The sequence below is a fragment of the Metarhizium acridum genome (assembly GCF_019434415.1).
Source record: "Metarhizium acridum strain ARSEF 324 chromosome Unknown scaffold_31, whole genome shotgun sequence".
Classification (NCBI taxonomy): domain Eukaryota; kingdom Fungi; phylum Ascomycota; class Sordariomycetes; order Hypocreales; family Clavicipitaceae; genus Metarhizium; species Metarhizium acridum.
In genome coordinates, this window is record NW_027094018.1 from 2,965,182 (window position 1) to 2,990,992 (window position 25,811).

Below are 25,811 nucleotides of genomic sequence, written 5' to 3' on the forward strand. Positions count from 1 at the left end.
TTTCGTTCCGCCAAGAATGAGTCAAAATTGAGTACCGGAGTACCATGTCCGTGCTTGATGGTTCCGTGGGTCCGTCGGTACCACCTGTAGTGATCGACATCGCATTGCTTCAAGCTCCACTAGGCTTGAGAAACCTTTCGTTGGCGGCCGCGGCGTGAATCACCCGTAGCTATTCAGCCATGATCGTGTGGTGGCACCTGGTGCTAACGAGTGGCAGCTATTCATCCATGATTCAGCTGATCGCAGCCGAATGTGACAGGAAGGGAAGCTCATGCCTGTTTATTCGACTTGATATACCGTCACTAAAGTCCAATGTTGTTTAGGGTACAGATGCTGCCAGAGCCGGGCTGCTGACTGCTTCAGCAACATTTGGTGTGTGTCGAACAGATGGGTGCAAGCCAGTTATGGTGCGAAAGTCAAAGCTCACCCGTTGGCGTCCACAACGGCCGCCCGGTTCATGGTCGAATAAGTCCCGCAACCTCTCCAAAACCGTCGATTGCAAGTTCTATTGGCTCATCGGTGACGGCGACGCAAACAGACCCTGCGTTGCAACTCGGTCTTTAGCGTCTAGCGGCCAGCACAGCCTCAATCAAGCTGTTGGTTGATGGTTTTAGTTAGTGCCTGATCGAATCCTCGATCTGGGGCCACCCTTGGCGGTCTGACTGCGCATTAGGATATAACTATGAGCGCAAAGGTACTCGGTAACCAAGACTTCAAGGGCTCGACAACGAGTACCTAACCCTGTCCACCATGGTGATCTCGGAGCAACAACTGCCACGTTTCTCGTATTTCAATAGAAGCAGTAGCCGATGCTGTTCAAGGTGTAAGCAACATCTTTCGCCAAGCTGATTATATCCACAGTTCGTTGCCAAGCGCTAGGCCTTACCTACCTTATGGATTCAGGGGAGCGCGATCAAATTCTCTTGGCGCTTTCTGTAGCTATCCCCATGATGCTGCGAAAGCTCCAAAAGATGCACCTCCCTCCACAAAGGCCCTGAAAACATCCGAGAAAGACCGCATAATCGAAGTATTGGTACTTATCTTCTAGCGGGCTTTTTGTGACAATAACTGTATCGATCAGAAGGAACTGCCTGTTACCTGGTGTTTGTGGAGTTGGCGGCGACACGGACATACCAATGGCCCAAGACGTCGGCTGCAGCCAAAAAGGGCAATCAGGTCCATGGCACAAGATATCAAGCACGCCCAGGAGTAATGTTGACAGGTCAATTGGATTAGTAGGTCATTGGCCATTATTGGAGTCTCGCCGAGGTCAACCAGTTGTGAGAGAAAATCATCCATGTTTCGAGTGTCGGGTGTTGCCCGAAGCTGACGCCTTGCGCCTCCCACTACTCCGTAAACGGGTAGCTCCTTCCTCCACGTTTGACGCTCTGGTGTCCAGTCAAATGCACTTGGAAGATTGACGCGATCAAATACCTTCAACCACCTCTTTATTGAGTGAAGTGTTTCAACAGCGACTGCCATAAATTTGATGAGCTGCAAGAAATTGACGACCCAAAACTTCACGGGACTAGGATGTGAATTGCCTTGCTATGGTAGTATGATTTACGGCACTCTCGTCACATAATATGACGCTTGGATCATCTCGCAGGCTACCTCGCCCGTGTAGTCATCTCCTTTCAACCTCAATAAATGATATTGCGTCTTCATGGCATCCTACTCAAGTTAGCAACATGAAACGTGTCGAAATGGAATAATTGCTAACGCATTCTGGGCCAGCTGCCATAATAAAGAGGCCTAGTGCCTCTTTTCTGCGGCTCTGCACCCCGCCGACTGGAAGAAAATACCAACATTATGTTTGGCCCATGGGAACGCATTCAGTCCTCAGATATCCACTCCATTTGAATAATATTTTGAAGACATACTTCAATTTTTCGCCGTTAGAATTTACTTTGATCTGGGCCATAAAACTCTTCTGCCAACCACGAACATTGGATCCCAGTTCGCCTTGTGTAAATGTCGAAATCCCAAGAGCACACTGAAGAAGGCACCATTTCAGCACCCGGGTGGATTTTGAGGGTAACTATGACTTGCGGATGCTTGGAACTATTTGGGTAGCAATTCACTTTCGAGCTGTCAAGCTAAACGTCCATCCTTTGCCTTTTCTACATATATATGTAGTAACTTTACAGGCCTCGAGTCCAACAATATCTGACAAAATAAAACGTCGGCTTCAAAGGACGTGTCATCAGGGGCTTCAAAGGACGGACTCATATCTCTAGCCACCTCAGACTTGTTGGAACCGTCCCTTCATTACGCGTCTCCGGCAGGTCTGCAAGGCAGTCTGACATATAATTGGATGCTCTTCTCCTAGGAACACATTGAAAGCCATGAACTCATGTACCGCATTTCTATATTCGCCCCCGTGGCCGTTTATGATTTCTAGTCCATGATCTTCCAAGGTATATGCCTGGTACCTGAAGCTCCCCTGCGGTTGAAGAGGTGCAAAAGGAATGGGAAAGCATCGAATTCGCCACTCGATTCAACATAAAAGGTCAGCTGAAGCCGGTATGTGAGCATAAGAAATCAATAGTGCGATGGAATTGAGAGACGGGCTTAACATTCTATCAAGGGGGCGTAATAACCTTGACGCCTTCTCACCGTCTCCAAACTCAATTGTCCGACACGTCACGGGAACCGATTCGCAAATGCAATAACAAGAAAATGACCACGATACTCTGAACGGGAAGGGTATGCCTCGCTGACAGAGTCCAAGGTCGCCAACGATGGTGGCGCAACAACGCTCAAAAAGAGGCTTTCGCGAACCCCTATCCGGCGAGGCACCTTGCGCCAGTCCCAGTCCAGACCGAGCCACAACAGAGCAGACCATATCGTACCCCCGAACCATGGACATTGTATGCTACGTCCCCGCAATTGAGAGTCAAGGTTATTTACGGCTGCCCTCCCATCGTCGGCGTCATCGTTGAGCCATCGTCTCAAATCACTAGAACAAGACAAAAAGAAAACAGATACATCCAAGATGGCCGCTCGAGAGCTCATAGTCATTCTCCTCAACCACACGAACGAGGAGCTTTCTCTTGAACCAGGATCCCCACATCTCGACCATGGTGATTGGATGACAGACACGCCAGAGTCGGAGCCGCCTGTCGAGATCAGGGCCGGGGAGAGCGGCATGTGGCGCTGTAAGTCGCGCCATGTGGGCGCGGGCACCGTTGGAGCTGTTAGCTACCGCATCGTTGGGTACGGCGAGAAAGACAAGATTTCACTGTCTTGGGATGTCCGATATGTAGCTCCAAGCAAGTTTGAGCACCTTGTCGAGTCGGATGAATTCACCATTCGGGTGCTGGGTGGGAGCGGGAAGCAAGCTGTTGCTGTATTTGTGCTTGGTGAGTGAGACATGAGTTGCGCCAAATGAAGCATACGAAAGTCTAACGGCAACCAGAGCCAGCGCAAAAGTAAAGCTTTTCAGCACTCTTGGTAGAGGCTGGAGACGGCGTCTGGAAGGTTCTGATGTGGCATTCACGGACTAATAGCTATTTGGGTTACAAGCCCACGGTTGTAACTCTGTCTTGTAGTAAACTGGGTTAGTTGTCACTGGGGAGAAGAATATATTGCACCGAAGCCGCTGAATCATTCCGCGCAAGGGTGAGGGCGTAGCTACCAGACACTACTTTTATTATTCTGGCCCATCAACACCACCGCGTTGGGCGCGAATAAGTCCTGATGTTAGCTTCGACTTTGATCACTTTGTTGGCAGTTTGGCTGTCATTACTTCAACGTATGCCAATACACAAGTACAGGTGACAGCTTCACGTCAACTAACAACTCATAGCAGCCGTATGCACCGCTTTCGAGCACCGGGCTGTCCCAAACGCCCCCGATGGCTACGCCCCAGCCTCGGTGTCTTGCCCATCCCCGCGACCGACGATCCGGGCTGCTACCGGCCTTTCGACCAATGAAACAACATGGCTCAACCTTCGTGACAACAACACCATTCCAGCATTGAAAAGTCTTCTCACCCGCCTCAATATCAGCGGTCTAGATACCAATGAGTACATCGACAATATCGTCAAGGACATTGATGGTGGGAATAAGAGCGCCGTACTGCCCCGAATTGGTGTCGCCGTGTCTGGAGGCGGGTACCGGGCTCTGATGAATGGCGCAGGAGCAATTTCAGCGTTTGACAACCGAACATCCAATTCGACGGGGAAAGGCCAGTTGGGCGGCTTGCTACAGGCGACGACATATCTAAGCGGGCTTTCTGGAGGGAGCTGGCTCGTTGGAAGCCTGTTTGTGCAGAACTTTACCACTGTGGACTCGATCGTCCTGTCGACGAGCGGATTTCTGAGCACGCTTTGGCAGTTTGACAATTCGGTTCTCGAAGGTATGATTCTCGGACACCGTGTTGTGTTTTGTGAAGCGTGCGTGCTAATTTGCCGGCAATCCAGGACCGGCGGGTTTGCGTGTTGGACAATACTACCGCGAGCTGTATCAGACGGTACAGGATAAAGCCAATGCCAGCTTCAACACGACCATTACCGACTATTGGGGACGAGCGTTGTCCTACCAACTCGTAAACTCAACAGACGGAGGGCCAGGTACGAAAATTCCTTGTTTTCCAAGTCTACGTGCAGGAGCAAGAGCTGATGCGAGTCTTCTCCCCCCCAGCGTACACGTTCTCATCCATTGCCAACGACACCGAGTTCGCGGCTGCCAACTCACCCATGCCCATCATTATTGCACTCGAGCGAGCCGCAGGCCAGCTTCAAGTGCCCCCCAACGCGACGGTCTTCGAGTTCAACCCCTGGGAAATGGGATCCTACGACCCCGAGGCGGCGGCCTTTGCGCCCCTGAAATACGTCGGGTCAGACTTCAACGGCGGCACCATCAGCCGGACGGCGAAGTGCCTCGCCGGCGTAGACAACGCGGGCTTCGTCATGGGCACGTCGTCCTCGCTGTTTAACCAGGCGTTCCTACAGATTGGCAGAGCGTCCGGCGTCCCAGACGTGCTGGTTCGAGCACTGAACAGGACGCTGGGGAGCATTGGCGAGGAGAACCGAGACGTTGCGAGCTGGCCGAACCCGTTTTACAAATTCGACAGCGGCAGCAACATCAACGCCAACGCCAGCCTCCTCACGCTCGTCGACGGCGGCGAGGCCCTGGAGAACATCCCGCTGCACCCGCTCACCCTGAAGGCGCGCCAGGTCGATGTCATCTTTGCCGTGGACGGCTCCGCCGACACGCAGACGTCGTGGCCAAACGGGACGAGTCTCGTGGCGACGTACAACCGATCCACGAGCGGCGGGGAGACAAACAACACTGCGTTTCCAGTCGTGCCCGACGTGAACACGTTTGTGAACCTGGGCCTGAACAGCCGCCCTACCTTTTTCGGGTGCGGCAACGCGTCGGCCGGCGCGCTGATTGTGTACATTCCCAATGCGCCGTACACGTTCTACTCGAACGTCTCGACGTTTGACCTGTCGTACAGCGACTCGGACAGGAACCAGATGATTGAAAACGGATACAACGTGGCGACGGCGGGCAACGGCACCGTCGACGCCAACTGGGCAACGTGTGTGGGCTGCGCGGTGCTGGCACGCAGCCTGGAACGCACGGGGACTGCCATCCCGGCGGCGTGTGCCGAGTGCTACTCGAGGCACTGCTGGAATGGAACGACCAACTCGACGGCGCCGTCGACGTTTGAGCCGCAGAAGGTCATCGCGAGCTCTGGCGGGTCGAGGCGGCGGCTGTGGGTGCCGGGCACCGTGGTGCTGTCGTGCGGGCTGGCGGCAGCGCTTGCCTATGTGAAGGGTCAACTGCCAAGCAAATGTTCATGCCGGCACATGGTTCCTGATGACGCCAATTTATGCGTTTGAGCGGTTGGGGGTGACGGACCGTCGTGGCATCAAGGCTCCGGCTCTATCAAGCTTGGGTCTGGTCTGGTGCTTTTTTTTTGGGAGTTCTTGGAGTTTCAGTGGTTTTCGGGTGGGGCCTGGCCCCCATTTGTTGGGAGTCTTGGCACCAGTCACGGCGCCGGCTGCATGTGTGTTTTACCAGTTGACGTTTCAATGTTCCCAAAGTAGTCTCCAAATAACTAGTCGGGCATCGACGGGTGACTGAGACTGGGAGTGCCTAATTTTAGTACAGCAATGAAAAATAAAATTGCCCGAGAGGGAGAGACGGCTGTCGGGCCATTGCCAGGATTTGGCCGTAGGCGCAGCATCCTTGTCCATAAACAAGATTCAAAATGTCGGCCAATGTGGCGTCGCTGTGGGGTTTCAGCGAGCATGTATTGGTGCTGCTGCCGCTCTATTTTCAATCTTGTGATTAAGCTTGGTGTGTCCGGACGTGATGAGGCCGCATTCGCCGAGACGGGCGTAGACATCATTCAACGGTCTCAGGTCACAATCACAGTCAGTCTTACATGCTTAGGTAGTTGTGTATGTGCGGGCCGTCTGTCTATCCCACCATGCCGCTCACGGAATGTGTCCGCAGAACAGAGCCCATTTCGAGTCAAGAAGCGCCATCCATGGCCAAGGATTCGGGCAAGTACCAGGGTGTCAGTGCCATCGGAAGCAGGGCAGCGAGTCGAGACGGAGTACAAGCCCGAGTACATACAAGTCGGCGCGTGAGATTGGGGTCTGTCGTATCGAATGGACCAAGGGAGAAAATGCCATGCCAAGAGTACATCTCGCTACCACAGGCCGTCAGGCGGAATCTGACCTCTTACTCTTTTTTTTTTTTCCACTTTCATCTTCACCGGCAATCGCACGTTCACAATCACGATGACCAGTGCGCCTCTCACATAAGCATGTGAATCTACGGGCGCGGCCGGGAATCCTCATCCTTTTGTTTTGCTCCTCCGGCCTTCCGACTTTGCAATCACATCACTCCATGGAAGCACCATCACCATCACATGCTCCGTGTTTCGGTCCAATGTCCCGATACCAAAAGCTGAAGCTGGGCCGCGTGGTAGCCGTCGCCGTCGCCATATACATCCTGGGCCTGGTATACTTCATGCGAGACCGGCTTCCCACGCTGCCGCCGCCGCCGCCCCGAGTCCTCGGATCTGCCCTCTTCGCACAAGGTGGCCAAAGTTTCCATGCTGTACGGGCACCCGAATAGCCTGTATGAGAGGGCCATACAAAGCCACGAGCGGCACGCAGCGCGATGGGGGATATCCGATGCTCGTCTTGCGGCAGGACATTGCCGTTGGCTTCTGGAATAAACCCACCTACCTGCTCGCCGTCCGTCGTCAATGAACTTGCAAAACCAGTCGGCGAGAGGACAGAATGGATGATGTAAGTTTTTCTCCCCATTGCCCTCGGATTCCTAGAGGAAAAAAAAAAGCAGGAGGGCGCTCTGGTGGTTCGCAAACTTGGCACCTCTCTGGTCCAAGCAAATCCAACACCAAGGCTTCATTCATACCGGCACGTATGCTGATAAATCAACAAAAACAGGTGGGTGGACGCAGACTCCATCATTATCAACCCGGCAATCCCTGCCGAAATCTTCCTCCCGCCCCCGGACATGGCCGACATCCACGTCGTGGCATCGCGGGACCACAACGGCCTCAACACGGGCATCATCTTCCTGCGCGTTCACCCCTGGACCGTCACCATGCTCACCGAAACCATCGGCTACCCGCTGCACCACCCAGAAGCCGATCTCGGCCGAAACGCCGACCAGGACGTCATGGCCGGCATTTTCAACAAGTCGGCCGGCGGGCCGGACGGCAAGGGGTACGCAGACGCAGTCGTTTACATGCCGAGGCCGCTCATCAACGCCTACGAGTTCTCCCACGGCTTCGAGGGCGACAAGGGGAGCCTGCTGGTGCATTTCCCGGGGCTGGAGGACGTCCGCTGGTCGCGCATGGCCCAATGGCTCGACACGGTCGAGAAGACGCCCCTCGAATGGGAGCTTCCCCTGGAGCAGACGGGGTACGTGAACCAGACGAATGTCTTTTGGAGCCAGGTCAGGGGCGCAAGGACAGCCATTTCCAGCACCGAGAGACGCCTGCCGTCTCTGGACAATGCGGCCGAGGGCAAGGCTGGGCACGTCGACGATTTGAAGCGTGCATTGGGCTTGTTGAAGGCGGCGCTGCGCGACGAGGCAGATGATTTGGAGCTGATGCGGCAGAGGCTGGACGAGATACATAGATTGCACAAGCTCATTGGGTGGCAAACGGACTAGATGAGTTCTTCTCCTTTTCTTTGCTCTTCATGTATTCTTTTTGTTCATATACATGATATTTTCACTTGAAACAATCCGATGAGCCACGCCAGATGGACAACGTGACGGTGTAATTTCTTATTTGTTTCTTTCCATTTGGATTTCGACGGCAAAAAGCACCAATGACTCATGCCATGGTTTACTAGGCTGTTGTTGACTGAGGACGCCGGTGGGAGATGCAAATCCTATCCCGGCTATTCCTGTGCGCCTCCCTTCAAAGATATACTCATGTCTTGGCAGGACAAATGTCCTGGAAAGTCCCAAAGACAAAAAAAGGGGAGGGCTCTTGTCCAGAAGCGGGTGTTCTAGGAGAATGTACGGCTCTCATCTTTAGGTCTTTTACATCGTCTACCGGCCATGCCAAGCACAGCTTCACACGTTTAAATTGCCAAAGCAGCCAACGAGCCAGCAGCCGCCGCGTCACTTGCTGCATACACAAGCTTCGTCAGTAAAAATCTCCATTCGCGCCGGGGGCCGCTGCGAATGAGCCCCCCCAAACGCAGACTTGGCCCGACGAGTCGACGACTGTCATCGGTCCAACAGGGACTTTTGCGAGGGGAGGGCGCTATGTCCTCTGGTGGTGGCGAATAATTTGTTTAGCCTTTTGTCCTTTGGCGGGCACACACACAGGTCTCAATGTCTTTTATAGACATTTCGTTCCATGGTACAAGGACAGACAAAGAATTGACGTGTTGGGGGGGCAGCCGCGGCTGAGCATGCCCAGGGTCCGAGTGGTGTTTATGCCATGGGAGCAACAAGTCGTCACGAGATGTTCGAGACGCGGACTTTTCCGTTGAACGTCTTGATGCCTTGGGGGACAGAGACCTGACATCAACTGACATCTAGTAGCTTTATTCCTCTAATAGAGGGACCAAACTGAATAACACTTTTGACGACACTTGTGTGTGCTAGCCATCTTGGGGTCCTCATGGGACTAATATAGGCCTCGCGTCCGCCAACCAAATACATCACACATGTACAGCCATTGGGAAACGACGATTGTTGACATCTGGTCGGGTCTACTTGGTTGTGACGGGAATCCCGGAGGCCTTGGGCGAGCGCTCTCGGGATCTTGGATATAAATGCCACTCCAGTGAACCGACAGTCGACTCCGGAGTATGGTTAACGACAGAGGGTTGAAGATTGGCATAACGAGGGCCGAGTCTTGGAAACATAGTACCACAGTGGGAACCGGGGAAACACCAAGTCGGCTGAGAACGGCCTGGCCCCAGTCTCGTGCAGTATTCCAGAGAGCCCGACAGACATGTTCAGCCATGGAAAAGCTTCGTACATGTCAACTTCTCTTCTCCCGCTGCTGTACGATAATGATAACTCGGGGGTCAGCTCCGCCACCCACAGGGTCGTCTCCCAAGGCAATCACCAATTCCCGAACCAGGACCGTCTACCCCCCATTGATCCAATATCAGGTGATGCTGTCAGTGGCGTTGTTGCCCTGGTTATGAAGCGGTTGGTGCCTTCTGGTGGCGTTGTAACAAGGACGGCTGGCCGGACGTGGTGGGCCAAGAGACAACAAAAGATGCCCGCGATGATAGACGGAAGACGCCAAGAGGGCCAAGTTACATTGCTGAGACTGGGTAGGTCTCAAGAGTTGGAACGCCGGCAGAGTCGTAGGTAAGTCGTACGAGATGAACATGAGCAAAGCGCAATAATGGGCAAAGGTGAATAAATAGCTGATGAGAGCTGGGAGGAAACCAGCGACACACAAGGACAAAGCTGGACAACCACGCGTTGGGCACGACGAATGACCCTGGCGCATTCGGGTAAACATGGCCCAAGCTCCCCGTGGCGGCTCCTCTATTGAGGCATATATCCGCAAGCCGGTTCAACGTCATTCCCAAATCTCTCGCCTTGGAGTTTCTCGCGAGGCCAAGTTTCCCAGATAGTCTCAGTTCCGTTCATGCGGGCGCAACTCGCCAGTGCTGTCCTGGGATAACTCAACACCCGGATAGCTCAAAGCATACTTTAACCTGTCAGACCACTCATATTTGTCGTTCATATCATCCACGGCGTCGTGGTTCCTCTCATCGGGACGTGCGTCCCCCCCATACCATGGCACGGAGCAGCCGCCACCATGAACCGGCATCACGAACCGCAGGCCAATGCAAAGCCATCACAGGCTTCCCCGGACTCCCATGTGCCGCATTGCGGCTAGCTCTCGAAAGGGAACCCGATTCATAACATCCGGCCTTTACATGTAAACAACCCCAAAAACCCCCCGGGAGGGAACCAAAATATGTGTTCCCCCCCTTCCCGAAAGCTCTTTGTTCCTGAATAAACATCCGCAACCAATTAACCCGCCTGCTCGACCATCCTACCTGATGCTGACGCAGCTCTCGTCCTTTTCCTCTCATGCACGTCAAGCACCCCCCCTGTGATGTGCGAAAGCTGTCCTGCAACGAAGCCCGCCATGCTGTGTCGAATACTCGCATGCCTGCTGGCCATCTCGCCGCTGGCAACGAGCCAGTTTACCAGCCCGGCGGCGGGAGCGGTCCTGGTAGCCGGCGACAAGGTGAACGTTTCGTACACGACGGATCTGAAGAATTATACAATCGCACTGTGGCAACGCGCTGAGAATGGAAATCGTCCGAAACTCGGGTCCATTGTCTACGGTGAGTTGTGACTTGTCCCGGCCCCGGCCAGAAAGCCAACTTGCATTACACGACCCATGGCCCGGGGTAAAAGCAAGCTTCGGCTCTTGGACAACGCTGGCTAACTGCTGCTCGAAGCCACCACGGACGGCCCGTCGTCCAGCTTCACCTGGACGGTGCAAACGTACAACCTGGACCTCGGGGCCTCCCGGACCTTCTTCTTCTGGCTCTTCGAGGGCGGCGCGTCGCACCAGGGAAACGACCTGCACCAGATATCCTCGAGCTACTTCAACGTCACCGACAAGGGCGCCACGTCGTCCGTCTCGGCGGCAGAGTCGGCCTCGACCGCGCCGGCACCCTCGCCGACCCCGGCTTCGTCCCCCCCCGAGAAGGACCTGTCGGTGGGTGCCCGGGCTGGGATCGGCGCCGCCGTCAGCGTCTTCTGCTTGATCGCCATGGCGCTGGTGTTCCTCCTCTTCCGGCACCGATCAAGGGAGCGGCCCGGTGCTGATGGCGAGGCCTTGGCAAGCAGCGCCGGCGTCCGGTGCCCGGCCACCGACTGCACGGATAGTGTTGCCGAGCTGCAGTCGGACTGTGTCTCGCCTCGGGCCACGCAGAAGCTTCCGTGTCGTGTTTACCAGCCGGTTCCTGGGGATACTAGTACTCGCCCTCCTCCGCTGGCAGAACTGCCAGCATGAGCTACAAGCCGTGCGCGCTGTAGCGTGACGGCGCTTGCGGGGGAGGAACACCTTTTTTTTTTAATACTTGATACGTGGACGATGATGTACTTTTTCGCATTCTACCATTGACTCTGATTCATGGATATGGGGTGGACTGGGGCTGGGCATTTCAAGGCGCACGGGGAGGGGAGCATTTGGTGCATTTTTAGCACTACCGCATGGCAATAATATAAAGCTTTTGCAATGGATTAGCTTGTACGGCCAGCTTATTATCGGCAAACCCGAGTCTCGAGTTGATTCACTTGCAGGGCCTGGGAAGGAGGAACGAATGGGCAGCTAGAGTGACTGCTCGCAGCTACAATGTGCTTGTCTCCCGAGTAATCCGGGGTTTCTTTTTTTAACAAGACCGGGCATCCTTTTGTCGTATAACGAGACCCATTTGTGAATACACGAAGTATCTTGACTAAAACATGTCGGTTTGGACCGCTGACGGACCCCATTATCCAAGAGTGCCCGGGGCGAGGCTGGATAACCACGTGGCGAAATGAAGATGTAAAGCCGTCTCATAAGACGCCTGCAGCCCACTCACAAGTGAATGCATCACCTTGTCATGTCGTCCTGGCCGTGGCGTCCTTATATGCCTTCTCCTCCGACGATGGTGAGCGAGTAGTTTTGCGCTTAATTAGGGTGCAAAAGGGCCAGTTGTAAATTTTGGGATCTCATCAAGGAACACTTGGGCAAGTCCTGCTCGGGAGGAAATCGAGTCGACAATGTACGACACACATTGCACAAGTAGTCTGCACGCCTCGACGCCATTAGGCAACATTTCTTCACACGTGGCAACGATTGAGCGCTGCAAGTCATAATCTCGTGTGGTGGTCACGGAACACGGGTTTCGTTTGACCAGACATCCCGTAAAGACACATCTGTCCCTGCATCGTCCAAAAAAAAAAAAAATTCTGTTCCCCAGAATCACTTCGATTTTGACGCTGGCTACCGCTCAGGAATACCATGGACAGTATTCTCACAATACCTCAATCTCCAGCAGACCTGCAGAACTCTCTTCATCTTGGTTGCGGAAAAGTGCTCCGTGGCTGCTACCGGGGATGGTACACTGCGCTTGCGATTTCCAATCTATAGTGGGAGAAATTGACAGACAGGTACACAGGAATACCGAGGCTCGCTATATTGCTCAAGGAACTTTCAAAAATGGCAGTCGGGGCCTCACCAAGACTGCCTCATGACGGGACTAGGATTCTCACATTGAAACAAAGATGCGCAGCCGAGCGCTATCTACGCTCGGACGATGGGAAACTTTGAAAACGGCCGCGTTTTCCGCAAATCGTTCACCGAGATGAATAAAGTCAGCTCTACTTGTTGACTCGAGCCGACCACGGGGTTGGTTTTGCACCTAGACATTTGTCCGACGCTGCCACTCTTGAGCACAGAATCCAGCCTTCTTAAACGTATCAAATACATTGCAACTTAGAATATGAGCGCTAATCATGACTGGCTCTAATGCAAACTAAAGACTCTACGTCTTACCCAACGCCCAACGCCCAACGCCCAGGTGTAAAACATGCATCAAGCAAAGCGGGCTTTCCTTTCCAAATAAACCAGACACACTCGTTACCCCTAGTCGAAAGAACAAAAGAAGAAGAAAAAAAGGCCCACGCTCCTATGCAGCATTCCTCATGGCACCAGCCTCCAGCTGTCTCCCCAAGGGAATCTTGACGTCCTTGGCGGCCTCGTTGGCGCCCAGGGCCCTCCGTGCCCTCACCTTCCCGTTCATGACGTCGTCTCTCGTGACGCCCAGCTTGTCCTCATCCAAGCCCATGGACCTCAGGAAGCGCACGGTATCCCTCCACTCTTGCTCCTTGCGGGACTCGGACCACGCGAGCTCCTCGGCCAAGACGTCAATGACGCGCGGCAGGGCGTGCAGGGCGACGTCGACGTCCAAAAAGGCAAGTCTTGTCCGGCGGGAGATGACGTCGGCAGCGGTGCAGGCGGCCTCGGAGCGGACGGCGTGGCGGAGCTCGGATTCGATATAGGGGAACGACGGGACGAGGCGGGCGACCGAGGGGGAGGCGGAGAGGACGGCCCAGGCGCGGTCGCCGTAGTTGGTGGCGAGGTGGTGCGCGACGTCGGCGTCGATGGGGTACAGCTCCATCAGCTGCGAGGGCAGCGAGGCCGAGAAGCCGTGAGCGCCGAGGACGGGCGTGGACAGCGTCCTGCATCGGCCGTCGGTGACGAAGCCCGGGAGGTGGTAGCCGCTGATGTCGGGCAGGGCGACGGACCGGGGCGTCAGGCCAAACGCCTTGACGGCCTCGTCGACGGCGTCCTCGGCCATTTGGCGGTACGTCGTCCACTTGCCGCCGGCGCAGGTGAGGAGGCCAGAGGGCGAGACGGTGACGAGGTGCGAGCGCACCAGAGACTCGGTGTTGCCTGCCTTGGGGTCACGAACCAACGGGCGGATGCCTATCGTCTCGTCAGCACATACTCGGCAAGCGAGATTCTTGGGGCAGAGTTTGGGGAAGGGGGGGGGGGTTTACTCACCAGACCAGGTAGCCAAGACATCGTCGCGGGTCAAAACGCTCTCGGGCTCCAGAAGCTTGCTGACCTCCTTCAAGATAAAGTCGACGTCGTCCTGCCTCGCAACAGGCTCCCTCTCCACAGCACACGCATTGTCCGTCGTTCCCGCAACCGTCATTCCCTGCCAGGGCAAAACAAACACCACGCGTCCGTCAGAGGTCGCAGCGTCCAGGAATGCCCATTCCCTTGGGGCACAGCTTTCCGGGCAGCATGACGTGGGCGCCAGAAGCCGGGGCGATAATCTCCTTGCGTTGGGGGTCGTCCATGCGCTCAATGGCATCGGCAAAGGGGCCGGTGGCGTTGATGACGCCCTTTACGCGCACGGTAAAGGCCCGCGACGACGATTCCTCGCCGCCCATGAGATCGCGGACCGTGGCGCCGCAAATCTTGCCGTTGGCGTCCTTTTCCAGAGCAGTAACTTCGACGTGGTTCAGCACGGTGGCGCCGTACAGGGAGGCGGTCAGGGCGAGGGAGACGTTCATGCGGGAGTCGTTGTGCTGGCCGTCGTAGTAGACGAGGGCGCCGACGAGGTTGTCCCTCTTGAGCAGCGGGAACGAGTCAATGGCCTTGGCCCGGCTGAGGAGGTGGGAAGACTCCAGGCCCTGGGAACCGGCGAGCAGGTCGTACATTTTGCACCCGGCCCAGAGATAGGGCGCCTGGAACCAGCTCTGCAGGGGCAGCAGGATGGGCAGGGAGTTGGACAGGTGCGGCGCGATGTTGAGGAAGCCCCTGCGCTCGCGGAGGGCCTCGATGACGAGCTCCAGCTGCGGGTAGTCCAGGTTCCAGACGGCCTTTTCGAGATACCTCACGCCGCCGTGAACAAGCTTGGTGCTCTTGGAGCTCGTGCCGGCGGAGAAGTCGTCACGCTCGACCAGGGCGACCTTGAGGCCGCGGGTCACGGCGTCCAGCGCAATGCCCGTGCCGGTGGCACCCCCTCCGATGATGAGGATGTCATACTGGGCCTCGGCGTCTCTGGCGTCGTGCTTTCGTAGCTCAGCGAGCTGCTCGGCTCGGGATCTGATGGGTGGAAAGGCGGGAGGGACGATTTTGCCCTTGGCGTCGCGGTGCGGCGGAACGAGAGCCCTGTCGTGCGAGAGGTTCTTGTTGGCGCGAGAGTAGATGACTGTTCCGCCAAGTGTGACGGCCGTGACGGCGGTAGCTGCGGCGACGGGACGCCAGAGCTTGGTGAGTCGGGGCGGCATGCCTGATGTGTGCAGCCGGGGATGTCGATGTCGGCCGGCTGAGGCGTGTTTTTTCTTGGTGTTTGTTCGGGTGGATGTGAGAGAGGCAGCTCCACGCGGCTCAAAGCTGTATATATAAATGAAGAGAGACGAAAAGGATGAAAAGCGGTCAAGTTAAAAAAAGAAATGAATAACAAACCACGAGTACCAAATGCGTCGACTTATTTGTCGTCAGTCACCGAACCGAGCCCATAAAAAACGGGGACCAGGGGATTCGGTGTCCAAATGCCGGGCTCATTGTAGTTACCTCGCCAGGTTTCATTTGTGGGAACAGACAGACTCGCAGCCTCCGAAACAAGGTTGACGCCTTTCGCAAGACACTCAACGCCGTTTCCCACCAACGGAGCGTCCCACGTGCGGCTTTATCACGGCTTGAACTCTGGCTGGCACTGACGGACGACATGGGGCGACATGATTGGCGGAGATACCAGTGACATGTTTTAGCCGAGTCAAGAAGCTCGACTTGTGCTACGGCGATACGACGGGGTGTCGCGGTGGTGATGGGCAAGACGGAGCTGGCGGCCGACCTGATGCCGAATGAATGGCTGCCCAGTATGTACACTCTCGCCGCGGTGGGCCTTTTTCCGATACAGCCTTTTGTTCGACGATTAACATCATCCGTCGTCACTATGCCGGCTGCGGGCGACGCAACGGAGCGCCTCTGCGTGTAGTACTCCGTAGTGTCGTCAGTCAGTTACCCTGTCCGTCATTCAGAGCCGCAGGCCACATGTCGAGCATCAAGCTCATGCACGTCGGTGTTTGGCCACCGAGCCCATCAGACGGGCGGATCGATAGCCGAAAACCAGGCACTGGGCTTCGTCCATGTTTTGCGCCGCTCGGTATTCGCTCGCCGAGATCATTCAAAGCGTTCTTCTACTCGCGAGGTGGGTCGTCCACTTCGCTCGGGCTCTCTATACCGACCCAAACCCGAAAGTCTATTTATTTCTTCCCACCAGTCCCAAAAAAAAATAATTTAAACTCCATTCTTCCCACACGCCCATGTCTCCGCCGCTTTCATCATGGTTCCTCGCAAGCCCCAGCTCAGCACGCCACTTCCGCCCACTCGTCCAAAAAGTCCGTTTCTCACCCAAGCCCACGGCAGCTGAGAAAATTGCCAAAACTCCGGCCGAACCCAGTTCAGCGGTCTTGTGCTCTCCACTTCTCCCTCTCACTGTGCCCGCCAAGTTAGACCCGACGGACGGACAAAACGCCATCTAGCAACTACTACTCAATGCTCCGCACCGCCGCCAGTAACCCCTGGACTAATAATCCTTAGTCTTCTCTGTTCCTTCTGGAATCCTTCTACCTCCTGTGGCGTCGCTTACACTTGTGAACCAGTCAGCGCACACCGACGGTGAACCAAGTTCACTCCTCTACTCCATCTTGTCAAAACAGCATGGAAACGCATATAGGGTCCCATGTCCATGGCAAATATCCACGGGCTAGAGAAAACGACATGATGAAACTCCTTCATGCTCGTCCACGTGCGCAACCTAGAGGTCTATGGGGTCCCCGCAATCAGCTAGCGACTCCAGAAACCCCATTCATGCCAGGTACAGTTTTCTTCAAGACACACAGACGCCCGGGGAACGCTGTGGTAGTATTCGTGATGAGCCGAGGCATGCTGCTAATGCAAGCCATGGCTACTCCCAAAAGAAATCACCACTAGGAAAGAAAAAAAGAGAGAAAGTGCCGCAAGAATGACTGCTGACATGATTTGAAAATTGTTTGAAAAATTACGCCCCGACAGACCAACAACATGCTGTTTCTCCGTGTTTGTCAATTCGCGCAGCACAAAGCTCACATGGCGGACCGGTCAGCCCATCATTTTTACCGAGGGCACATGAAAGCATATTTCTGCCTTTCTGCCCCCTTGCTCCTGGCCATTCCAACACCCAACAGATTCCTACACGCTATTCTCGACCCTCGCTATAAACACGGATATCGAAGCGGATCGTATCGTGGGCACAGTGATTCCCCAGCTGGTACCATTTCCCCATCTCCCCTGATGCACGATATCTCTACCCCCCTCGCCCAGTGTTCCGCGGCACACGCCCCCGGGCCCATGCCCACTGGTTTTTCTGACCCGTCAATCCGTACGTTCCTGGCTCCTCGCATGCTCCCAGCCTTTTTTTTGCCGTGCCAAGATAGGCTATGCCAGTTTGTGAGCTACATCGACAAGGCCACGAGCTGTGTGCTGCATTGTTTCAGCCACTGGTTTGCAGATGACCGACCCAAATATACTACACCGAGCTCACTGCCAGACGAAATCGGAGAAAAGCTACAGTGGATGCATAGAAATGCAACGACACGTCAGAGCCAACATAATCGCAAGGTTGAACGCTACAAAGAATTTGCTTTGCTCGATACTAGCAGATTCCCACCCATACCTAGCTCGCCGTAAACACCACTCCATCCCATACATTACTTGTGAACCCGTACGGTATCATTTGAGAAGATAGAGAAAAATTAATACGCCTAAATGCAAACAAAATTTGCGCTGAAAAAAACAAGGATATCAGCGTTCTTCTGGTGTCATGTCTTTCCGTTTGGGTCCTCCTGTTTTGCCCCCAAGTTTCTGTTATTTGAAATAGAATGGTTCTGTGTTCCATGTGACTTCATTTTTTTCTTTTTCGCGTGGCAGGCCCGTCCAAGATGCCGTGTGAGAATTGAAAAAGTGCGGTAAATCCGCCTTATACTTTGGATTCGGGAGACTTGTTGTACGTGTTTGACCACACGCTGCGGCGGGGTTTGAGGAGCCGGTTGAAACCAAGGTAGGGGGAGTTGATGGGCGATTCGCCCGTGTAGATGAAGAGATCGTAGAGGCCGCCGCCAGCGAGACAGCCCAAGAAGGGGGCAACCATGGGGATCTACAAGCCACTGTTAGTTTCGACTCGACAACAAGGTTTTTTTTAACATTGTTGTTGTTGCTGCCGTGGTTTGTAATAATAAAAGGCGGGTAGAGGAAGAAAAGGAAAAACATACCCAAAAGTAGTAGCCGCCAAAGGAAAACACTTCGGGGCCATAGCCAATCATGTACGTAACCAGACGAGGACCAAAGTCACGAGCCAGGTTGATGGCATAGCCAGTCTCCCAACCAAAGCAGGCGCCAATTCCAAAGATGAGGAAGAAGAGGCCCAGGGGCATCAGGGGCCCGGCCCCAATGTTGTTGTTGTCGGCCATTGCAAAGATGACAAACTGGAGAATCGTGCTGGCGACAAACTCGGAGAAGAACATGCCGGTTCGGGTCATGAAGGGGGCAGGGTAGGTGCAAAAGACGCCGGCGGTGGCATTGGGACCGCTGACAGTACGGATGCCAGAGCCTCCCTCAAAGGTGTCAATGGCAGAGCGGTAGTTGCCGTAGACGACGGCGGCGCCCACCATGGCACCGAGAAGCTGGGCCAGCGCGTAGACTGGGAATTTCCGCCAAGGGTGGCCGCGATAGACGCAGTTGGCCAGAGTAACAGCCGGGTTGATGTGGCCGCCAGACTTGCCACCAACGTAGACACCGAGCATGACGCCAATGCTATTTGCCCATTGTTAGCAAATCAATAACAACCGCTCGCCACAGGCAAGAAAAGGGGGGGAAGATCTCCTCAACGTACCCCCAACCCCATGAAATACTCTGGTAGTTGCCCTTGGCGCCGTTGCTGAGGACGACTTGAGCAACGACACCGTCGCCAAACAAGATGAGAATCATGGTTCCAAAGAACTCGGAAAACGCATCCTGCCAAATGGACCGAATTTTGGGCCATCGAGGCTGCTCCTCGGCGGGCATCATGTCAGATCCCGACATGGGCTCATCATGAATGACAGACGCTCCCATGTCGACCTTGACGACGGGCACAGATTTGTCAACGGATGATTCTGACACCGAGTCCTGAGTCGGTGGAAGAATGGACATGAGTACTACTGCCCTGGAAGAGGAGAGACAGAGAGAGGCCAATGATGGATGAGGCAAAGATGGTTTACTTGACGATGCCGGGGCAAAGTTTAAAACTTGTGCGACACTGGGGGCCAAGTATGACGGGTATAAAGTGGGAACGTGAAATAAAAAAAAAGCGTCTAGTCTAACAAGAGACGGATGCGTCGGGTCGACAAGCGGGAGTCTTTGACGTTTTCTGAAGTTGCATCGGATGGGGGGAAGGTGAGTCTATTATGTATCCCCACGGGGAGTTCAAGGATGTGGAGGCGAAAAAAGACCGTTGGGAGAATTAGAACAACTTGGGGTAAAGAAAGACGGGCCTTGGGTATGATGAGACAGAGACAACCTTGAAAGTCTAGTTGCTTGTATGTAGTTTGGAAAAACAAGAATGGGGGGGTTCAACCCGAGAGGGGCTTGGGCATGTGCCTCTTGGGGATGTGGTGATGAAGAAAACCAGACTCCTATGAGACTCGACGTCTCTTGCTGGTGCGCCCCGGACGCTCGCGACGAAGCGGGGAGCCGCATGCCGGCCCTGGACGACAAGGTCTGGTGTAGGGACAAGGCAGCAAGGACATGACTGAAGCACGGCGTCGAGGACTGAGGCGGTTGTGGATCGTCAATCGGTGGTGCCGCGAGCGAGCGACAACAAAAACCTGCGGGCACAACCACCAGTTCCGGACGACGCGGCCATATGTGGATATCCACGTAATAGTACGGAGTACGGAGTAGTGAGTCCTCAAATGGGCAGACGAGACAAAGCTTTCTTCGCGTTCCTGTTTGGGTGCCCCGGACGCCATGGCCAAGCCATCTCGGCGCCAGAGAGCGGCAGCCACAGCTTGTTCAAATTTCTGCAGCGAGATGCAACATAACTTACATGCACACATGCAGCAAGATGCGTCGACAGACTCTGCCCAACATGGCACCATAATTAGTTTGTTGCCAACCCCCTTCCATCGTACGGAACCACCCCCAGTCAGTCAGCCGCCCCGTTTCGCCCGCCGCGCGCCAAACTGGTCTTCCCTGTCAAACTTTTCGGATCAATATTGAGAACGAAGTAATACGCAAGTGTTTTGCATCCTTCAACCTCGCCTGTGGCGCAACGACACGCTTGGCCAAAGCTCCAAGGCCTCAACTACCAGACGTTAAGCTCGGCATCGCGAGATGCGCGTCTCCCTCCACGCGCGGCAACACAGCATCAAGATGCACATGTTTCGCCAGACATGGGCGCACGCCTTGAGGGTGGGTTGGTCTGTTTCCCAGTGCAGTCTGTTGTGCGATGCATCTTCGGCCACGTTGGCCGGCTTGGGACGCCATGCAACCCCGACTGATGGCGCAAAACACGCAAAGGTCCCCATTTAATATTAGCATCAATTCCTCAGCCCATAATGATCCTACACCTTGTGTTTGCGGCACGGGTCTTTTCGGCATCCTGCAGTACCACTTCCTGTTTGCCACTGCCTTGAGTGATATTAACCACGGCGGCCTCGCAGAGCACGTTTGTCAAGGCTCCTTTTTGACAGTCTCGGATTCTTTTTCAGACGAATGGAAAAATAATCATAGTGCGTGGGTATTAAGACATGCATTCAAGATCGATCCCATGCAGAAAAAAAGTCTTTGCCAAGGATCCAGCACACCCGAAACCTCGGGCAGGACCACCGAGAATATCCAACAAAGATCCGTATTCTAGAACGCCACACTTGCTCTCTCTGGCCTCTGGTATCTTTCGTTCTCCATCCGTTCGCGAAACATCACCGAGCACGTTGCTTGTTTCTCGATATACAGCGCGTGGAGAAATGCTGGCATTGACTCGCTCAGACCTGGTCTTCTGGGGTTGAATGAAGTTGAGAAATGCGGCGCTTTCTAGACGACGCCCTAGAAACATATAAACAGCCTAAACATGTAAATATAGCGGAGGTGGCAGTCGGTATTTTGTGGCGGGCAATTTCGACCGTATGATTGACGATACCAGACATACATGAGCCTTGCGTCTGGCGTCTGTGGTCTCAGTTCCATGGGCCAATCCCTCATTGTACCGATCCAGCCACAACGGACTGGCCAGATGGTGTGCGATCCGCCCGCGGTTCTGCAGGAAAGGAGCAAACCTACCAATCGAGTTAGCGAGCTGCAAGCCCACTAAGTTTCTGGGACTGTTTTCTTGGGTGTGGATGCAGCTATCCTGAACGCTGGCCAGGGGTGCCTGCACTGCGGCAATGGCGTTGTGCTCTCTGGCGGGTATTGTACAGAATAAGCCGCCGCTACGTGTCAAGACTTGCTTTTCGCACCGTTGGCCCATCATGACAGTTGAGGACAAGTGTGAAACTCTCTCTCACCTGTGATTGCTCAGTACGTAACATTTCACCGACAGGCGACCGAGGCTTGCTTATTTATGGCCTGCTGTGGCCAGTCTGTGCCGTCTTGTCACGCAGAAAGACCACATGTGAGCATCCAACATGTCTCAGTCTCTCATGAAAACATAGCCAATGTGCTGTTGTCTGGCCACGACGTGCGGCCCGCTCCCTAGAGAAGCCTCTGACACGCGCCATGGCTTTGAATAGCCCAGGTACAGCCCTGAAGCCTTCCGTCTACCGTCATGGCCCATAAATGATCCAGCTTTCAGGCGTTGGCGGGTCCATCCGGTGCACTCGGGTCTGAAAGACCGAATCTCCAAAATCGAAATCGTTGGACGCCTCAAAGTGCCCGCGACGAATCCCCACAAAGATGACCGACCAGTAGTGTCCAGGTCGTCGGGATGCTGCATCGCCGCATGGCAAGTAACGAAACGTGTCTGGTGGGCCAGGTCTCTGGCCAATTCCATTGTGGACCTGCTATTGACTGACCGAGGAGCCAGATGGCTTCACACGGAGACGCTGGCCGTGTTCCTGAGAACCATGCTCCAGATCATCGTTCGGACTATCGTGACATGTTCCACAATTCTGGATTTCTTCTCTCCTCGTGACATGGAGCGTCGGATTGGCACTACGTACTCGTGTCCCTGCCTCTCTCCCACACCCGCCCCAGCCGGTGATGAGGCTGGTCGTAAAGTGACTGGGACTGGGGTAGTTGCTGTTCTTCTGCGGCGTGTTAAACCATGCTGGTTTCTCAAACATGGGGAAGACTTGGTGGCTTGTGGCGGGGATGGGGATGAGGATGGGGGATGCCATTTGTGCATTCAGCCATCTCGCAACTAGAGAAGTGATGTCAGCTCCCAAGTTCAACTGGCGTGAGGGGTCTCCGCATACTCAGCACAATGGGTTTGGGGGGGTTTCCCCTCCAATCGAGGTCCAACTCCGAGCCGACCCAGCAATCTACGAGCTTTTGCCTAAACAATCTGGATAAGTTCCATGTGAAAGAACCCTGTAGTTGAGCCTCCTTCGCGAGAGTATTTACTCCTCCATCTTGCGCATCCTTAAAACCTCTGTTTCTTCTTTTTTCCTCGTCTCATCTCGTAGCCCCAGCTTATTTGTTCGATACCCCTCCAGATCCCACTTCCCCACGTCTCATTCCGACGCTGTCAAGCTCCCCGCATTGTCTCTTCAACCGTAGCATTAAGCTTGCGAGTTTCAGCCTGTGCCTGGTTTGCCCGGCTTCTGAAGTGTTGCCAGATTTGTTTCTTTCTTTTTTCTTGGCCTTTGAATGCTCTCTTCCATTATTCGTCAAGCATTGTGCAAATCCAAAGACACATCCACAATCATGTCTCCCAGCGCTTCTACCACTTTCATCGGTGCCATTGACCAAGGCACCACCAGCACCCGATTCCTCATCTTCAACAAGAACGGCGAGGTTGTAGCGCTGCATCAGCTCGAGTTCAAGCAGATCTATCCTAACCCTGGGTGAGTAAGCCCGAGACGCTCCTTTTCATATTTGCCCTTTCGATTGACTAACCCCACGCTTACTGCAGCTGGCACGAGCACGACCCCTGAGGAGATCATCTCTTCTGTTGAACAGTGTATTGACGGGGCTGTGAAGAAGTTTGAGACTCAGGGACACTCTCGTGAGCAGATCGTGGCCATTGGTATCACCAATCAGCGTGAGACCACCATAGTCTGGGACAAGACCACCGGAAAGGCTCTGTACAACGGCATTGTCTGGACCGATACACGCAACGTTGACATTGTCCGCCGCCTCAAGACCCGCATTGGTGCCGGAGAGCTCACTGGCCGCTGCGGGCTCCCTCTATCTACCTACTCATCTGTCGGCAGACTTCTGTGGCTTCTTGAGAACGTCCCCGATGTCAAAGACGCGTACGAAAAGGGCAACTTGGCCTTCGGCACCGTCGATTCTTGGCTGGCGTACAAGCTGAACGGTGGCATCGCTCGTAATGTCCATGTATCCGACCCATCCAATGCGTCGCGAACCATGTTCATGAACATCCATACTCTGGACTATGATTCTGAGCTTATTGACTGGTTCCGAATTGACCGTAACAAGGTTGCTCTGCCCAAGATTGTCCGATCTGCTGATGCGGAAGCTTATGGCTCACTTGCTACCACCAGCCTCAAGGGTGTCAAGATCATGGGATGTCTAGGTGATCAGTCCGCTGCTTTGGTTGGCCAAAAAGGCTTCAAGCCTGGTCTGGCCAAGAACACGTACGGTACCGGCTGCTTTTTGCTGTATAACGTTGGCGAAAAGCCTGTCATCTCTACCCATGGACTTCTTTCCACTGTCGCATTCGACTTTGGCGAGGGTAAGACCATGTACGCTCTGGAGGGCAGCATTGCGGTGGCTGGGTCTAGTGTCAAGTTCCTGGTTGACAACTTTGGCTTCATTGAGTCATCCTCCAAGCTGAGCGCTTTAGCTGAGACTGTTGAGGACAATGGCGGCTGCACTTTCGTCACTGCCTTTAGCGGCCTCTTCGCTCCATATTGGATTGACGATGCCAGAGGTACCATTTTCGGCATTACCGCTTACACGCAGCGTGGTCACATTGCCCGAGCCACGCTTGAGGCTACTTGTTTCCAGACCAAGGCTATCCTCGATGCTATGGCCAAGGACAGTGGCAAGAATCTTTCTGAACTTGCCGTGGACGGTGGCATGTGCAATGCTGATCTCATCATGCAGGTGAGTTTACCCCACATATAAGCATTCTGTTTGTCCAACCTGCCGAGACATGCTGGCTAACATGAATCTCTTTTTTTTCTCGTCAAGACTCAATCCGATATTATTGGTATTCCCGTCAATCGACCTGCCATGCGCGAGACAACTGCCCTTGGTGCCGCCATCGCCGCCGGTTTTGCCGCTGGTGTTTGGGAGTCCTTTGACGACCTCAAGGACGTCAACACCGAAGGACGGACTGTTTTCAAACCCCAAATCACTGCCGCGGATGCTAACAAGAGATTCGAGCGCTGGGAGAAGGCTGTTCAGATGAGCAAGGGCTGGTCCACCACTTAGACCGCTTCCGCCCAGAAAACGTATTCCATGATTTCATGTATATAGCACGTTCTTACTTTGACAACGACAGCCACCATATCGCGAGTGTAGTCGTAAGACCTGGCGAGTTGACTACCTGACAGGATAGGCCAACCATCTACAACTGATACGGCCCTTGTATGATACAGAATATATGACGAGATGACGCAGTGGCTTGCTTTATCGAGTTTCGAAGCTCGTGATGTGCATAAGAATGTGTCTATGCCTGCGTAATGGTCTCGTCGAATCTTTCCCAGTGTCGTGCTGTTTCAATTTCGTTTTCCCATAGTCCATAGAGCTTTGCAGTTGTGGGCAGTATACTTTATGTCCTGGCGATACCTTAGCACATAAGTTTGCGATTTGTTGACATACCCTGTCGGGTTTGCTTGCACCTACTTGCATTTTTAAATTGCCCATCACCTCTATTCTCCTTGCCAAAATCGGGTTCCGGTGCTGTGCGTGTCTTTCGGACTCGGTCGCGCAAGCATCATCTCCGCCACTAGAAAGACGGCCATAGATCCTGATTTATGCCAGTTTGGCAAGTACCAACCCCCTCAAATCGCCAAGTAATGGTGCCGCAATTGACCACACTCGACCAAGACGAGAAAATACCAGTACCCGTGGGAAATTGACAGGACGAAGCAGGACCTGATACCCACTTGAAGCTAATACCGGTGCGCAGCCAATGCGAAGCCCGTGAAACTCCTGGGAAAACGAGGCGCATTCGGATGGCTTCAACAATATGGCAACTCCGGGTGGGAACAAGGACCGTCGTCTAAAGCTTCCGTGGAAACGTTCTAGCGGGCTTCCCTGGCCAAACCCTTTGAAACTAGGGTCCAACGAGATCGTTGTCCCTCTGCCAGAGGCTGTTCTGGTGTGACTGAGGCGAAGGGGGTTGGCGGCGCAAAGCAGTCGATCATCACGGTGGGGTCGCCACGGCACCACCACCAACGTTCATACGCCACTTTTTCTCTGCACGAGCAGAAGTCCCTTCGGAAGCAAGTGTCTTTCCAGTTGCAAAAGCCTCATTCTTGCCACCACGCTTTTGTGCCCTCTGTCTGTTGATGGAGTTCTGCTTCCCCGCACGCCGAAGTATCGTCTGCAGTTGAACTGGATTGCGTCTGCGTTCAAGTTGTGGCGGTCCCCC

The 25,811-nt window shown here is 54.3% G+C and overlaps 12 protein-coding genes across 12 annotated transcripts; 7 read left to right on the forward strand and 5 right to left on the reverse strand.

The window, feature by feature from the left end:
* Window positions 1–2,998: 2,998 nt before the first annotated feature.
* On the forward strand, window positions 2,999–3,438 carry PLB1_1 (Lysophospholipase 1; the record flags this gene model as incomplete). The annotated part of the gene is made up of 2 exons (XM_066118991.1): window positions 2,999–3,365; window positions 3,422–3,438. The coding sequence occupies 2 exons, from the start codon at window positions 2,999–3,001 to the stop codon at window positions 3,436–3,438; spliced, it is 384 nt and encodes a 127-aa protein (XP_065976513.1).
* A 693-nt stretch (window positions 3,439–4,131) lies between these two features.
* Window positions 4,132–4,488, forward strand: PLB1_2 (Lysophospholipase 1; the record flags this gene model as incomplete). The annotated part of the gene is made up of 1 exon (XM_066118992.1): window positions 4,132–4,488. The coding sequence occupies one exon, from the start codon at window positions 4,132–4,134 to the stop codon at window positions 4,486–4,488; it is 357 nt and encodes a 118-aa protein (XP_065976514.1).
* Window positions 4,489–4,625: 137 nt separating this feature from the next.
* On the forward strand, window positions 4,626–5,855 carry PLB1_3 (Lysophospholipase 1; the record flags this gene model as incomplete). Its single annotated transcript, XM_066118993.1, has 1 exon — window positions 4,626–5,855. The coding sequence occupies one exon, from the start codon at window positions 4,626–4,628 to the stop codon at window positions 5,853–5,855; it is 1,230 nt and encodes a 409-aa protein (XP_065976515.1).
* A 1,294-nt stretch (window positions 5,856–7,149) lies between these two features.
* J3458_005799 (uncharacterized protein) lies at window positions 7,150–8,172 on the forward strand (the record flags this gene model as incomplete). Its single annotated transcript, XM_007815190.2, has 2 exons — window positions 7,150–7,280; window positions 7,440–8,172. The coding sequence occupies 2 exons, from the start codon at window positions 7,150–7,152 to the stop codon at window positions 8,170–8,172; spliced, it is 864 nt and encodes a 287-aa protein (XP_007813381.2).
* Window positions 8,173–9,475: 1,303 nt separating this feature from the next.
* On the forward strand, window positions 9,476–9,847 carry J3458_005800 (uncharacterized protein; the record flags this gene model as incomplete). The annotated part of the gene is made up of 1 exon (XM_066118994.1): window positions 9,476–9,847. One exon carries the CDS (start codon window positions 9,476–9,478, stop codon window positions 9,845–9,847), a length of 372 nt encoding a protein of 123 aa, XP_065976516.1.
* Window positions 9,848–10,639: 792 nt separating this feature from the next.
* J3458_005801 (uncharacterized protein) lies at window positions 10,640–11,518 on the forward strand (the record flags this gene model as incomplete). The annotated part of the gene is made up of 2 exons (XM_007815191.2): window positions 10,640–10,841; window positions 10,959–11,518. The coding sequence occupies 2 exons, from the start codon at window positions 10,640–10,642 to the stop codon at window positions 11,516–11,518; spliced, it is 762 nt and encodes a 253-aa protein (XP_007813382.1).
* Window positions 11,519–13,178: 1,660 nt separating this feature from the next.
* On the reverse strand, window positions 13,179–14,210 carry GUT2_2 (mitochondrial glycerol-3-phosphate dehydrogenase; the record flags this gene model as incomplete). Its single annotated transcript, XM_007815192.2, has 2 exons — window positions 13,179–13,978; window positions 14,057–14,210. 2 exons carry the CDS (start codon window positions 14,208–14,210, stop codon window positions 13,179–13,181), a joined length of 954 nt encoding a protein of 317 aa, XP_007813383.2.
* Window positions 14,211–14,244: 34 nt separating this feature from the next.
* On the reverse strand, window positions 14,245–15,294 carry GUT2_3 (mitochondrial glycerol-3-phosphate dehydrogenase; the record flags this gene model as incomplete). Its single annotated transcript, XM_066118995.1, has 1 exon — window positions 14,245–15,294. The coding sequence occupies one exon, from the start codon at window positions 15,292–15,294 to the stop codon at window positions 14,245–14,247; it is 1,050 nt and encodes a 349-aa protein (XP_065976517.1).
* A 2,732-nt stretch (window positions 15,295–18,026) lies between these two features.
* Window positions 18,027–19,237, reverse strand: FPS1_1 (glycerol channel; the record flags this gene model as incomplete). The annotated part of the gene is made up of 3 exons (XM_007815193.1): window positions 18,027–18,203; window positions 18,319–18,859; window positions 18,939–19,237. The coding sequence occupies 3 exons, from the start codon at window positions 19,235–19,237 to the stop codon at window positions 18,027–18,029; spliced, it is 1,017 nt and encodes a 338-aa protein (XP_007813384.1).
* Window positions 19,238–20,828: 1,591 nt separating this feature from the next.
* J3458_005805 (uncharacterized protein) lies at window positions 20,829–21,140 on the reverse strand (the record flags this gene model as incomplete). The annotated part of the gene is made up of 1 exon (XM_066118996.1): window positions 20,829–21,140. The coding sequence occupies one exon, from the start codon at window positions 21,138–21,140 to the stop codon at window positions 20,829–20,831; it is 312 nt and encodes a 103-aa protein (XP_065976518.1).
* A 1,357-nt stretch (window positions 21,141–22,497) lies between these two features.
* J3458_005807 (uncharacterized protein) lies at window positions 22,498–24,992 on the forward strand. The gene is made up of 2 exons (XM_066118998.1): window positions 22,498–23,088; window positions 23,157–24,992. Exon 2 carries the CDS (start codon window positions 23,615–23,617, stop codon window positions 24,335–24,337), a length of 723 nt encoding a protein of 240 aa, XP_065976519.1. The 5' UTR covers window positions 22,498–23,088; window positions 23,157–23,614; the 3' UTR covers window positions 24,338–24,992.
* Window positions 22,715–23,053, reverse strand: J3458_005806 (uncharacterized protein; the record flags this gene model as incomplete). The annotated part of the gene is made up of 1 exon (XM_066118997.1): window positions 22,715–23,053. The coding sequence occupies one exon, from the start codon at window positions 23,051–23,053 to the stop codon at window positions 22,715–22,717; it is 339 nt and encodes a 112-aa protein (XP_065976520.1).
* Window positions 24,993–25,811: the final 819 nt, after the last annotated feature.

Excerpts from the sequence above, each read along its gene's own strand:
- J3458_005807 (XM_066118998.1), top strand. The coding sequence starts at position 23,615 with ATGTTCATGAACATCCATACTCTGGACTATGATTCTGAGCTTATTGAC.